Raw genomic sequence first — 14,940 nt, forward strand, 5'->3', positions numbered from 1 at the left:
TTTTTCATAATTCATTTGCTCATTTTGTTGTTCTTGTTGTTGTTTATTATTATATTTTTAATTGTATTATAATAATTTACATGAAATCACAGTCCGTATGTGAGAATTTTTATTTGTTTATGTTTTTTTATAATTATTTTTTTTTGTTTGAGATGGTGTTACGCTTTTTAATTAAATTAATTAATTATGATATAACTACGAATTTGTTTTAATGATTCAACGTAGAATTTTTGTTGTATTACATTGTCAAAAAATTAAGCTACTATTTTGTTGTTATTTTACATTAGAAATGTTTTTACTTTCTTTTATCAATTTTATTCAAAACAAGGCATTTTTATTAATTTAATTATTTATTTATTTCTAAGTTCGAAAAATTGTTTATGACTTTAATTTTATCTTGTCAATTTTTACTAAGCTTAGCACTTTGATTTAATTAAATTTAAATTTATGTTAGTATTTGAAATTATTTTACCAGTTTTCCTTTTAATAAATTATTTGCTTTATGATTTTGTCATTTGTAAGATTTGAACAAAATTACATTTACTTGTATTCAGCAAATTTTATCAAGTTCTCATGTAATCTGAAGTGATAGAAAACCTTTAATGCACATAGACTTTCTGCACATAGACTTTCTGAATGTAGATTCGTGCGTATACAAAGACAATTTCTTCCTCAGTAAGTAAAACGAACTTTTGCAAAAGGAAGTTCGAGTTGATAGATGTGGTGTATAATTTTAAAACAAATAATTGACAAAAGAAGAAGAAGAAGAAAAAGAAAAAAATATTTCGATAAATGCAGGCCTCTTCCCATGATACATAAATAACTGTTTTACTCATCTTGTTGAAATCCAATTAATCGGCTAATCAATTTCAATTTTTTTTGAAAAATATTAGATTAGGCAAAAAACTATTCCAAAAGGACAGGTATAGAATAAGTGTAAAGCGTTTAAATGGTTGTTTTTTAGCAAAGGCTGTAGCAAATATTACAACAAGGTGGTACGAGTATTTTTAAATTGTCTTATCAAAGATCAATCTGAAAGTCGGTATAAAATATCGTTTTAAATTGAAAATTTGTGTTTACACAACGTCTGAAAATCTGAACAATTTGAAACTGTGTCTACCTGTTAAAATCACGATAGTGATGGCAATATATGAGATAGAGCTTTGAAATGTTGCACTGGCATTGCTATTACTCTTAGGATGGCTGGTATTTCAAATGGGGTATATTGGTCCACGTTTGGTACAGCCCCCATATGATGGTACCTCCAAAAATTCGGTATTATGTAGATGTTTGACATGTCTTTCAACCGAATTGGCTGTAATTTGCTACGTTTGTTTCTCAATGGGTATAAAATCTTCATACTGCAAATGACCAATATTGGGCCACTTTTTGAGGGAGTTTCAGCATGTTTTCAACCGAAACCGAAATAAATTCTTTTGGGGTGTCACATCTTCCTACCAAAAATTACCATGTCAGTTTATGGTTTGATATAGCTCCTGTAGAAAGGTACATCCATTTTCAGTATTTTGAAGGTTTTAGCCGTATTTTTCAACCGATGGGGCTGTTATGTGGTATAAAGGGTTCTGGAAAGCTGAGATGTATAGAAATTTGTGCGGATTTGATATTACCCCACATAAAAATTCCGTTTCTATTAATAAATTGTTAGCCGTGGTAGAGGGTGTACAAAGATAAGACTCACAAATCATAGCTTTATTCAATTATGTGTCCATGTCTAAACATAGCCCCTAGAGAAAGATATCTCCTTATTTTGGATATTTCGAAAGTCCCTGTCGCATTTTAACAACTAATTTGGCATTACGGCTTCTTATAAAACAAAAATTATTCTGTTAAGTGAAGTGACTATAATTCCGTGTTTTGACCGTCTTGTCTCTAATTTGGCCTTTCGGTATCTCTGCGGAGAAACATCTCTTTCCCGAAATATATGACGGTATATAAACATTGATACATAGATGAGATTCGAAGGTGGAGATTATTGGTACAATGTCCTAGAGACGGAAATTTTTGCACAACCTAATATTTTTTCCAATTCTATTTCATGTTCCTACCCCTCAAATGGTCAATATTTTGACATTTTGAAATAGAACAGATTATCCGAATGACCAAATATAGCAATACCATTGTCAAAATTTTTTTTGTATAAGAAAATGGAATTTGGGTCAAAATTTTGAAGCATTATAAATTTAATACTATGCAAATTAAGTATTCGATTTAAACCAAACTTCACATAAAGTAATATTTTCACCAAATCTACATAATATTCCAAGATGAAAGCTGTCCGTCCACTCTGGCATCTCTTCCAAAGGTTTCAAGATGTTAAAGATTTGTAAACTTAGCTCGATTCAGAAAATTAGCCCTATGACTCGGCTCGGTGTTAGACCTAATCTATAAAATCTGCGTATAACATTCTATGCATGGGTCTCATTACCTGCTTGGGTGCTTTAGAGAAAGATACATTCTAACTTCCATATGGGGGCGAGAAGTACCCCATTCGCCGTGCAGAAAATGTCTGCATAATCTAAGAAGGTAGGTCCAACGATATAAAGGAGGGCTTCTAGGTGAAGAAGCTAAATTCGCAAGTCTCTCAGAATTCACTCCCACCCATTTCAACTGAAGACCTCCAGTTGTCTTGGCAAATCAGAATGACGTAGAAGACTCAGTTCGTATTTGGAATAGATTAAGGCCAATATGTAGAATGTCTGTCCAACATGTAATACAGACTTGTACTATTCGCTGCATTTAACCAGAACCTGGCTGAATAAAACAAAAACAAAACAAAAACAACAATTCCTAGTTGGCAACGTAGTAAAAAATTGCGTACAAAGAGTAAATTTGGACAATTCCTGCACCCTCCAGTGGTAGTATATAGGAATGTTGTCTAGGATCGTGAATATGCGTATAAAGGAGCTAAACCTTCTTCTAAGGGCTATACCTGAGATCATATATTGATCAATTTTTTTTTTTTTTTTGGTGGGAAGATTCGCTACATAATATGGACACAAAATATCAAACTAAGGCCTACTCGGTTAAAGAAATGTGTTCGAAAAATATTTTTTTAAGAACCATCTATAGGCGTCTATTTGGAAAATATATATTTTGTACGAACCAGCTAGAGGTGCGGATTTTAAAAACAAGAACCATGTGCAAAATGTTTTTCAACACACATTTCTTTAACCGAGTAGGCTCTAGTTTGAAATTTTGTGTTCTTCTTATGTCTTCCCACTTCTTATAATCTTCCCACAAAAATTGATCAATATATGATCATGGGTATAGCCCTTAGGCGTGGATTTTAGAAACTTATTTTTTTAAGTACCATCTGTTGGCGTGGATTTATTTTTTTTTTTCAAAAAATGTTGGTCAAAATATGCAATATTTATAATAAGGGTGCGCAAAAATTCGCTCGCAAATTATTCAAAATAAGCTATTTTTGTTTGGGCTTATTCTACGAATAAATTTATCACAATTTTTTTACCAAACGAGCATTGGCCAAACGAATGTTCGCACACATATAACAAACGAGTGAAAGCACACAACAACGATTGTTCGTTTTGTTTGGTGATTGATATTCTTTCTGACATTCGCTCACGAATGAAAACGAATATTCTCGGATGCTCGCGAATGCAGCAACAAGAATTTCAACAAACATTCGTGAATACAATAGTTGTTGGGCATGTGTTTTTGTTAAAACAGCACTGGCGAGCATTCGCGAACATTTGTTTTTTTTGAGTTTTTCAAATGAACGTTCTTTTGCAACGAATGCTCGTCGTTTGTGAATTTGTCGTGCAAGGCGAGCATTCTCGAGAGATTGCAAATGCTTGTTCATTCATTGTAACATTATCGTTCGCGATAAATTAAAAACAATCGAATTCTCGCCGTGAACATTCGTGAGAAAGACCGATTGCCGCACCCTATTTGTAATCAAAGTTCAGGCCACCGTTATGAAGTGATTGTCACAAGTTCTTTTTCTATTTTTTTTGCTTTAGGAGCCACAATTATTACTCACGAAATGGAAAGGACAAGCGATTAATTATGCCAAGCATGTATGTTCTATGAGAGTCTTAGTCAGTCCACTTACGATTATATTGCTAACATAGGAAAATATTGTGGCACATAATGCTAAAGTGGCCTAGCTAGGCCTTTTCAAAGGTAACATTTTCAAAATCCAATGTAAAAACGAAAAAAAAAATAGTCAATAAAATAAAAAGGAGAACACAAATCGTATTACAAAAGTGATATAGTAAATTTGAAGGCAAATAAAAACCCTCCATTATCTTGTGAAATGCATTCAAAGTTCTTAAAATTGGTTGGGACATTTAAATGGAGGAGTATGTGCTTGAAAATTGTCTGAATAGTAGGTTACTTAAGAGCAAACTTGATTTCACAAGCTGACTATCTGACCAATCTAGCACGAAAAATAAAATTGTCATTCGAAATGATACCGCCGAAGTAGATAAAAATTATTGAAAATGGGTTTTAATAGATTTTTTAACAGAAGACATTTATGAAAAGTGACAACATTTTAAATGTAGTCTTAGAGAATAATATTCAAATGTGTTTACTTTTTTCACATGGTGAAAACCGATGGTGTGTTTAAATCGCATCGTGTATTTATATGATTATTGAAATGTGATGGGTGATTTAATGTTTCGAATTTAAAGTAACAAAATTTCATTTATATTTTTTTTGTTTTATTAATTTTTATTTTTGATAATAATTTTTTAATTAGTTTTTGTTTATATGTTTTGCTTTGTTTTTTATTTATTTTTGAAGTTATACAATTGCAGTATTTGTTGTTGTTTTCTTATTACATTTGCTTTAACTTACTTAGCTACAAAAAAGTTATTCTTTATTAGATAAATAATTTTTGTTATTGGATCTTTTTGTGGTTGTTGTTGTTATTTGTATTTTTATTAATTATTTTTATTTTTCAAGTTTGTAATTTAGTTACTTTTAAAGCTTAAAGAGAATATAATTCCAGTATTTATTTATTTAATTATTATTTTGTTTATATCAGTATTTTCATTTTTTTTATAATTTTTGAAGTTTTATTTTTTTTGGTTGTCTAAATGTTGTATTTTAAGAATTTTTTGTTTCGATTTTCATTTTTTTTGTTCTCAATAATAAAAAACGAATCATAAGCACTTTTTTGTGTGTAAGGTTTTTTTTCTTACATATTTTTTGGGGATTTTATTTATTTTTTTGATATTATTATTATTTTTTTTGTAATCACTACAGATTGTGTTTTTTAATTCTTTTTTTTTTTTGTATTGAATATAAGATTTTTTGCTTCTTCTGTTTTCTCTGTGAATATTACTTAGCTATATAGTTTGGAGGAAAGACAATAGAAATGTAGAAGATTTTGTTGTTGATGTTGTAATTGTAAACAGTAGTATGTAGTACTGCTAGGAAGAAATTTAACGAGCTGGTTGGAAGGAGTGGGAGGAGGAGGCGGAGGAATCGAGGGAGTTTTGGGGTAGGTGGATAGGAAGTATATTAGAAAAATCATAGCTCCTGCCTTAGAAGGCCATACTCGTTCGCCTACCACCAACACCGGGCCCGGCACGAAATGCCCCTCCACCACCACCGCCACCACGTGGAAGACCGCCATGCGAAACACTGCGTCCCATACGAGTCTCACTACCACGACGCTCACGCGCTTTACGCAACAAATCCGAGGTGCTCGGACGACGACTGGTGCTTGCCGATGAGCAAACACTGCGTTTACTGCCGGACATAATGTCCGATGTTGACGAACGTCTGACATTTTGCGACGACGAGGCAAATGCATGAGGCGACAAAAAGTACGGTGACGGAGAACTTGCCTGTGAACGCGACATTTCGTAGCGATGATGTGAGGCGGATGATGGCTGTTGCAGATATTGTGTCGAGCCACCGTGGCCGCCGTCGCCACCGCCGGTGAGGTGTATCAGTTGGCTGCTGGAACGGTTGTCATCGTTCGAACTGTTGCGACGTGTCGAGTATGGTGACTGGGGATAATCGATTAGTAGATTTTCCGACTCTTCATTGTCTACCGATTCGATTTTCAAATAGGGTGGCATGCGATTATACGGCTGATGGATGTGATGATGATGATAATACTGATCGCTTAGGTTCAGTTCGCTGCCATTGGCATTGTAGCCGCCGCCGACGCCGCCACAGACGACATTGCCGCTAACCAAGCCAATACCGCTGCCATTCAGATCGTCAGCATTATCACCACCACTGCTGCCACCTCCACCGCTACCACTACCTTTGCTGGGTGCCAATAAATTTGTCGACTGGGAATTGGCCTTGTTCTGGCCGGAGCTACCATTGCGCAAACCACTGTATAAGGACTTAATGTGAAAATCAAGGGATCGGAAATTCAAGAGGGAACGTTTTTTGGGGATTTTGGCTGCTGGCTCGGGTTGTGGTAGGGGTGGTGCTTCGACATCACCATTATTGTTGTTGTGGTTCTGGCGGAAACCAGAATTTCCATTGATTAGATCGTGATCCAAATTGTTGTTGTTTAATGTATCAATTTGTATGGTATTTGTTGTTGTTGTTGTTCCAGTTGTGATTCCTGTCGTTCCTGTTATCGTTAAACCATCTAAACGATTTGTTCTTGCGGTTGTTGTTGTTTTATTATTATCCAAACTATATGACATATTTTGAGAAAAACGTTGTTGCTGCTGATACTGCTGTTGTTGTTGCTGCTGCTGTTGTTGTTGTAATTGTAAATCATGTTTACTTATTGTTGTTGTCATTGTTGTACTACTTAAACTAGTTTTACTACTAATTGCTTTAATAAATTTATTATCAATATCTAAAGACTCCTTTCGTCACTGAATAACGCAAAAGCCCTGCTTAGAGGCATCCTTTGCATCGCCGTCTTCACCGCAAAACGCCGAGACCTCATCATTTTTGGGAGATTCTTGCCCACAGGGTCCCATGCCGCTGCTGCCGCCGGCGACACCGCCACTAAGGCTTGGGGGCCCCTGAGGGCAGGCTGATTGTCACCGAAGTGCCAGCGTTGATATCATCGGCGGTCGCACCGGTTTATTCTCTAATATTCGTTCCAATTCGAGCATAACACTGGTCGACAAGCGTGGCAGTAACTGGAAATAAGAAACAATAAACAGAATATTAGTTTGAGGGTTAATAAAAGGGGTTCTATAAATCTTTAGTGGATCTAAAACCCTCCTCATGTTTAAAGCGTGGAGAATATCTCTTATACAGTTACGATAAAAGGGACCCAGAACCTTTCAGAGTTCTATTCCCAGGTCCTTTTTAAATAGAAGACTGAAACGGATCATCTTTATTTTTAATTTAATATTTTATTAATTCAGATCGCACAACCGTTTGGCACCATGCGTAGGAATGAGGCCAACACTGGATAGCAATGGAATTTATAGACATTCGGCCAATAGGAACATCTACAATACCATCGATTTCCACCGGATCGATGTCAGCATGATGAAATATGCCCTTAAGTTCCTGGAAAGGAACCAGCATGTGGGAAATGGAATAGTGGAGCAATACCTGAAGTGAAACGAGGAACTCCTGTTTGGCCTATTTTTTAATTTTTAAGGCATATAATGTTTTAAGACTATCGCCCAGCATTTTAAATGCGGCGCTAGATATAAAATCGTTCTGTAGTCTCCTCTAAGCCATATGGTATAGGAGAAGTAGAAGAAGTATGAGTCGCCCATTCCTTTAGCGAACTTTGAACACCACAATACGAATCCCGGTTTACATAGGAAAATGTGAAAGTTACAAGGTCTTCATATGCTCTTCCATGGGTAGTAGATGTTCAACAGTTTTTCTTGGGGAAAAATACCTTTCACGGGTCTTCTGTAGAAGAGATCATTAACAGATATTTTTCAATGGGTCTAAATTCCGGCTTACATAAGTACATGGAAAGTTACATAAAACGAAATGTTTCAAGACCATATACTACAATGGTCTTCTACGAATAGAGGATCGATTCAATGTCTTCAAAAGATAAACGACATTCGAAAGTTATTTTAAGGGCACAAGTCTTCAAATGTTCCTCCATGGGTAGTGGTATTTAACAGTTCTTCTTAAGGAATAATATCTTCCACAGGTCTTTTGTAGAAGTCTAAAATTCTCCTCAGCTTTACTGTTGAGTGAAGAATTTTTTTACAAATACCAGACAGGTTCATGTCCTTTATAAAAAAGAAGATAATTTCATTCTTCTAGTATTCGACATTTCCCCTAGAGAAAATGCCTTCCAAAAGTCTTTTGTAGAAGACAGATATTTTTTAATGGTTCTAAAAACATCCTCAGGTTTACTGTTACGAGAATATACTTTATACCGACACAAGACAAATAACGCAGGATCTTCCACGGACCATTCCAAGAGCTTTTATAAATTTTTGCAACATTCTACAGTAAATCTTGATATAAAAGACATTCATGTAGCGGATCTATTGAATGCCGTTGAAGGGTAAAAGGTGTTAGAAAGTTCTTTAAGGGGTACAAGCCATTCGAATGTTCTTCTCGGGGGAAAGTAAAGTTTTTCCAAAAAATACCTTCCAAAGATCTCTTATAGTACGGAGGTCTTTCACATATATTTTTAGACAAAATATCATCCACAGGTCTTCTATAGACAGACTAATTTTTTAGGTTTTCTAGGTAAGGGAAAGCTCCTACACGTATTCTATTGGTAAAAGTCAACACACACACCTCTTCTGTAATTTGAAAATAGCTTGCATTTTTCTGTATGAAAGAAAACTTCTTATGGGTATATTAAAAGATTTTTATGGATAGAGAATTTCGCATCTGGTGTTCTATAGTCTGATATGGGTAGACACCCATAGCATATCTCGCATAGGCCTTATATGAAGGAGTTCTACCAAGGAATACGCTCCTTTCACAGATTTTCTGTGGATAGAAAACCTCTCAAAGAAAATTTGTCAGTGGGTTCATACGGATATAAGGCTACCGACAGATCGGGCATAGATTAAAGGAGTTGCGACAGGTTTTCAAAGGAAGACTTTCTTCTATAAGATAGAATACCTTATATAGGATAGGAGACACTCTCTACAAAATATAAATTATTCTATAGGACACGAGTCCTTCTCCAGGTCATCTATAGTATAATACAAGATTTAAAGGTCTCTTATAGGATAACGTGTTCAGGTCTGCTATAGCATTGAAGACCTTCAAGACCTATTTAAGGCAGGAGACTCATCAGGATATATATAGAACAGAATACCTCCTCCAGATCTCCTTTAAGATCGAAACATGGATGATATAGGAAACCCTCCAATAGACCTGCAGTAGATCACGTAATACAATGTCCAGGGTATGTGACCTACTCGAGATCTTCCATAGGATAGTACACCTTCTTTGGGTTTATTCTGCCTTCCAGAACTCCAGGTCTTCTATAAAAAATTAGTATTTTATATAAATGACGGATTGCCTTCTCAATATCTCCTTTAGGATAGTCGACCTTGTTCAGGTCTAGTCTACCCTCCAGATCCATTGTAGCATAAATCTCTAGTTTTATACAAAATAAAAGATCTTATACAGGTCTGATGGGTGACCTCAAGATCTTCTATTCAATTTTCTTCTAGATTTCCAAGATATTCTTTTCCTCCAGATTGCATGGTCATATATAAGGATTGGTACCTTTTGGTATTCTATACATCACCTTTTAATGGCCTTTAGGATATAAAACTTTAGTTAGGTCTTCATTCTCAAGGTTTTGAATAAAATAAACATTATTCGCGCCTTATGGTTTAGGTATGAAGTAGTTCTCGTGGTCTTCCAGGTTCATAGAAGGATAGAATACCTTCTCAAGGTTTTTTATGGAATAGGATGTCTACTTTAGGTTTTATATAGAGTTGGAAACCTTCAAAAACTTTATACAGGACAGGATATCTCATCCAGGTCTTCCATCGAATTATTTCTTCATGTGTTCTCTGGATAGAATACCCTTCTAAGTTTGCAATAGGCTAGTAGACTTGCTTCAGACCGTCTTCTGTAGAATAATTTCTTCAGGCATTCTTTAGAATAGAATACCCGTGTTATTTAGATATATGATATCAGATCTTCTTTAGAATAACAAACTAACTCTAGGATATCTATAGGATAGTAGCCCTTCTCTTGGCCCTCTATGGCCATAATTTCCACTATTTTTTTATAGAAGTAATAACTTTTTCTTACCTGTAATGATTGCAAACTTTGATGCAATTGTTCAGCAGAAGTGGCACCTAAAAGTAAACACTGTACAGGTTCATGTTTTAGCGACCAGGCAATGGACAATTGAGATGGTGTACATCCCAGCTTTTCGGCCAGTGCGGCTAAATCTTTCAAACGATCACAATGGCGGCGACCCTCTTCCATGCGTTCCTTATTCCAACTACCCTGAGGTGATAAGGCAGCCTGAAAGAAGAAACGGAAAACAAAACAAATTTCTTCAACTGTAATTGTATCCTTCAAAGATTCCACTTACATTCCGATTGACTTCATCTTCAGTCCATGAATAGCTATGACTTTTCGTTTTAAATGAGCCTTTTGGTAAAAAGATTTTTTCACCATTTTGTGCATCACTTAAGGCCATCGATAGAGGACCCCAGGCCATGAGGCCAACACCGATTTTATTATACATTTCCGGTAAATACAATTCGCATTTCTCACGACAGAACATATGGTATTCGGATTGTTCGACAATCGGTGTTATACAATTAAACTGACGGCAGTTGGTGTAGGCCTCCATTATTTCCACCTGAGACCAGCGGGCTGTGCCCCAATACATGGCCCAGCCCTGTTGGATGACATAGTTCATGGCACGTACAACTTCTGTTTTGGGAGGAAATTAAAATAAAATTTATAGAAAAGAAAGGAAAGGAAGAAAATTAATTGATATTAGTTTCACATAATTTATTTGTGGGGAACTTGAAATTTTGGGTTTATTTTTGGAGTTTGGGAGAATCGTACCTTCCATTGGACACATAGCATCCGCTTTATGTATGATCACAATATCAATATATTGTAATTGCAAACGTTGTAAGCTTGCTTTTACGGATTCTATAATATGCTTTCGTGAAAGGCCACGTTCCTCTGATCTGTAAAAATAGAGATGAGATATAAAGAAAGTGCAAATGATGAGTACATTTGTAGTTGTGTGTGTGTAAATGCTAATGAATGTAAATTAAATTACCTTAGAAACTAACAACTAGACTAAAGATAATTTAATTTAATTGTGCAAATATTGTGACTTAGTTTAGATTGAAATTGAAATTTACGTTTTCTATAATAATTGAAAAAATATATTCCTTGACCAAATATTATTATTTTATAGTCCTTGAAAAAATATTCTTTAAAAAATCCACGCCTCATTGATGGTCCTTAAAAAAATATTCTTTAAAAAATCCACGCCTTGTTTGATGGTCCTTAAAAAAATATTCTTTAAAAAATCCACGCCTTGTTTGATGGTCCTTAAAAAAATATTCTTTAAAAAATCCACGCCTCATTGATGGTCCTTAAAAAAATATTCTTTAAAAAATCCACGCCTCATTGATTGTATAGTCCTTGAAAAAATATTCTTTAAAAAATCCACGCCTTGTATAGTCCTTGAAAAAATATTCTTTAAAAAATCCACGCCTTGTATAGTCCTTGAAAAAATATTCTTTAAAAAATCCACGCCTTGTATAGTCCTTGAAAAAATATTCTTTAAAAAATCCACGCCTTGTATAGTCCTTGAAAAAATATTCTTTAAAAAGTCCTTGAAAAAAATCCACGCCTTGTATAGTCCTTGAAAAAATATTCTTTAAAAAATCCACGCCTTGTATAGTCCTTGAAAAAATATTCTTTAAAATCCACGCCTTGTATAGTCCTTGAAAAAATATTCTTTAAAAAGTCCTTGAAAAAAAATCCACGCCTTGTATAGTCCTTGAAAAAATATTCTTTAAAAAATCCACGCCTTGTATAGTCCTTGAAAAAATATTCTTTAAAAAGTCCTTGAAAAAAAAATCCACGCCTTGTATAGTCCTTGAAAAAATATTCTTTAAAAAATCCACGCCTTGTATAGTCCTTGAAAAAATATTCTTTAAAAAGTCCTCGAAAAAAAATCCACGCCTTGTATAGTCCTTGAAAAAATATTCTTTAAAAAGTCCTCGAAAAAAAATCCACGCCTTGTATAGTCCTTGAAAAAATATTCTTTAAAAAATCCACGCCTTGTATAGTCCTTGAAAAAATATTCTTTAAAAAATCCACGCCTTGTATAGTCCTTGAAAAAATATTCTTTAAAAAATCCACGCCTTGTATAGTCCTTGAAAAAATATTCTTTAAAAAAACGCCTTGTATAGTCCTTGAAAAAAATTCTTTAAAAAATCCACGCCTTGTATAGTCCTTGAAAAAATATTCTTTAAATAATCCTCGCCTTGTATAGTCCTTGAAAAAATATTCTTTAAAAAATCCACGCCTTGTATAGTCCTTGAAAAAATATTCTTTAAAAAATCCACGCCTTGTATAGTCCTTGAAAAAATATTCTTTAAAAAATCCACGCCTTGTATAGTCCTTGAAAAAATATTCTTTAAAAAATCCACGCCTTGTATAGTCCTTGAAAAAATATTCTTTAAAAAATCCACGCCTTGTATAGTCCTTGAAAAAATATTCTTTAAAAAATCCACGCCTTGTATAGTCCTTGAAAAAATATTCTTTAAAAAATCCACGCCTTGTATAGTCCTTGAAAAAATATTCTTTAAAAAATCCACGCCTTGTATAGTCCTTGAAAAAATATTCTTTAAAAAATCCACGCCTTGTATAGTCCTTGAAAAAATATTCTTTAAAAAATCCACGCCTTGTATAGTCCTTGAAAAAATATTCTTTAAAAAATCCACGCCTTGTATAGTCCTTGAAAAAATATTCTTTAAAAAATCCACGCCTTGTATAGTCCTTGAAAAAATATTCTTTAAAAAATCCACGCCTTGTATAGTCCTTGAAAAAATATTCTTTAAAAAATCCACGCCTTGTATAGTCCTTGAAAAAATATTCTTTAAAAAATCCACGCCTTGTATAGTCCTTGAAAAAATATTCTTTAAAAAATCCACGCCTTGTATAGTCCTTGAAAAAATATTCTTTAAAAAATCCACGCCTTGTATAGTCCTTGAAAAAATATTCTTTAAAAAATCCACGCCTTGTATAGTCCTTGAAAAAATATTCTTTAAAAAATCCACGCCTTGTATAGTCCTTGAAAAAATATTCTTTAAAAAATCCACGCCTTGTATAGTCCTTGAAAAAATATTCTTTAAAAAATCCACGCCTTGTATAGTCCTTGAAAAAATATTCTTTAAAAAATCCACGCCTTGTATAGTCCTTGAAAAAATATTCTTTAAAAAATCCACGCCTTGTATAGTCCTTGAAAAAATATTCTTTAAAAAATCCACGCCTTGTATAGTCCTTGAAAAAATATTCTTTAAAAAATCCACGCCTTGTATAGTCCTTGAAAAAATATTCTTTAAAAAATCCACGCCTTGTATAGTCCTTGAAAAAATATTCTTTAAAAAATCCACGCCTTGTATAGTCCTTGAAAAATTAGTCTTGAAATAATCCACGCCTTGTATAGTCCTTTAAAAATTAGTCTTGAAATAATCCACGCCTTGTATAGTCCTTTAAAAAATATTCTTTAAAAAATCCACGCCTTGTATAGTCCTTGAAAAAATATTCTTTAAAAAATCCACGCCTTGTATAGTCCTTGAAAAAATATTATTTAAAAAATTCACGCCTTGTATAGTCCTTGAAAAAATATTCTTTAAAAAATCCACGCCTTGTATAGTCCTTTAAAAAAAAACTTTAAAAAATCCACGCCTTGTATAGTCCTTGAAAAAATATTCTTTAAAAAATCCACGCCTTGTATAGTCCTTGAAAAAATATTCTTTAAAAAATCCACGCCTTGTATAGTCCTTGAAAAAATATTCTTTAAAAAATCCACGCCTTGTATAGTCCTTGAAAAAATATTCTTTAAAAAATCCACGCCTTGTATAGTCCTTGAAAAAATATTCTTTAAAAAATCCACGCCTTGTATAGTCCTTGAAAAAATATTCTTTAAAAAATCCACGCCTTGTATAGTCCTTGAAAAAATATTCTTTAAAAAATCCACGCCTTGTATAGTCCTTGAAAAAATATTCTTTAAAAAATCCACGCCTTGTATAGTCCTTGAAAAAATATTCTTTAAAAAATCCACGCCTTGTATAGTCCTTGAAAAAATATTCTTTAAAAAATCCACGCCTTGTATAGTCCTTGAAAAAATATTCTTTAAAAAATCCACGCCTTGTATAGTCCTTGAAAAAATATTCTTTAAAAAATCCACGCCTTGTATAGTCCTTGAAAAAATATTCTTTAAAAAATCCACGCCTTGTATAGTCCTTGAAAAAATATTCTTTAAAAAATCCACGCCTTGTATAGTCCTTGAAAAAATATTCTTTAAAAAATCCACGCCTTGTATAGTCCTTGAAAAAATATTCTTTAAAAAATCCACGCCTTGTATAGTCCTTGAAAAAATATTCTTTAAAAAATCCACGCCTTGTATAGTCCTTGAAAAAATATTCTTTAAAAAATCCACGCCTTGTATAGTCCTTGAAAAAATATTCTTTAAAAAATCCACGCCTTGTATAGTCCTTGAAAAAATATTCTTTAAAAAATCCACGCCTTGTATAGTCCTTGAAAAAATATTCTTTAAAAAATCCACGCCTTGTATAGTCCTTGAAAAAATATTCTTTAAAAAATCCACGCCTTGTATAGTCCTTGAAAAAATATTCTTTAAAAAATCCACGCCTTGTATAGTCCTTGAAAAAATATTCTTTAAAAAATCCACGCCTTGTATAGTCCTTGAAAAAATATTCTTTAAAAAAGCCACGCCTTGTATAGTCCTTGAAAAAATATTCTTTAAAAAATCCACGTCTTGTATAGTCC

General features: G+C 33.6%; 1 protein-coding gene across 1 annotated transcript; it reads right to left on the reverse strand.

Moving 5' to 3' along the window:
* Window positions 1-5,534: 5,534 nt before the first annotated feature.
* LOC133321978 (uncharacterized) lies at window positions 5,535-11,096 on the reverse strand. Its single transcript, XM_061531045.1, is given in 4 exon segments — window positions 5,535-7,115; window positions 10,192-10,410; window positions 10,481-10,827; window positions 10,966-11,096. Coding segments are annotated over 4 exon segments (2,163 nt in total). The 5' UTR covers window positions 10,982-11,096.
* Window positions 11,097-14,940: the final 3,844 nt, after the last annotated feature.

Source organism: Musca vetustissima, unplaced genomic scaffold (genome assembly GCF_032173495.1).
Source record: "Musca vetustissima isolate MV318-11 ecotype Yass unplaced genomic scaffold, APGP_CSIRO_Mvet_v1 utg53670, whole genome shotgun sequence".
Taxonomy (NCBI): domain Eukaryota; kingdom Metazoa; phylum Arthropoda; class Insecta; order Diptera; family Muscidae; genus Musca; species Musca vetustissima.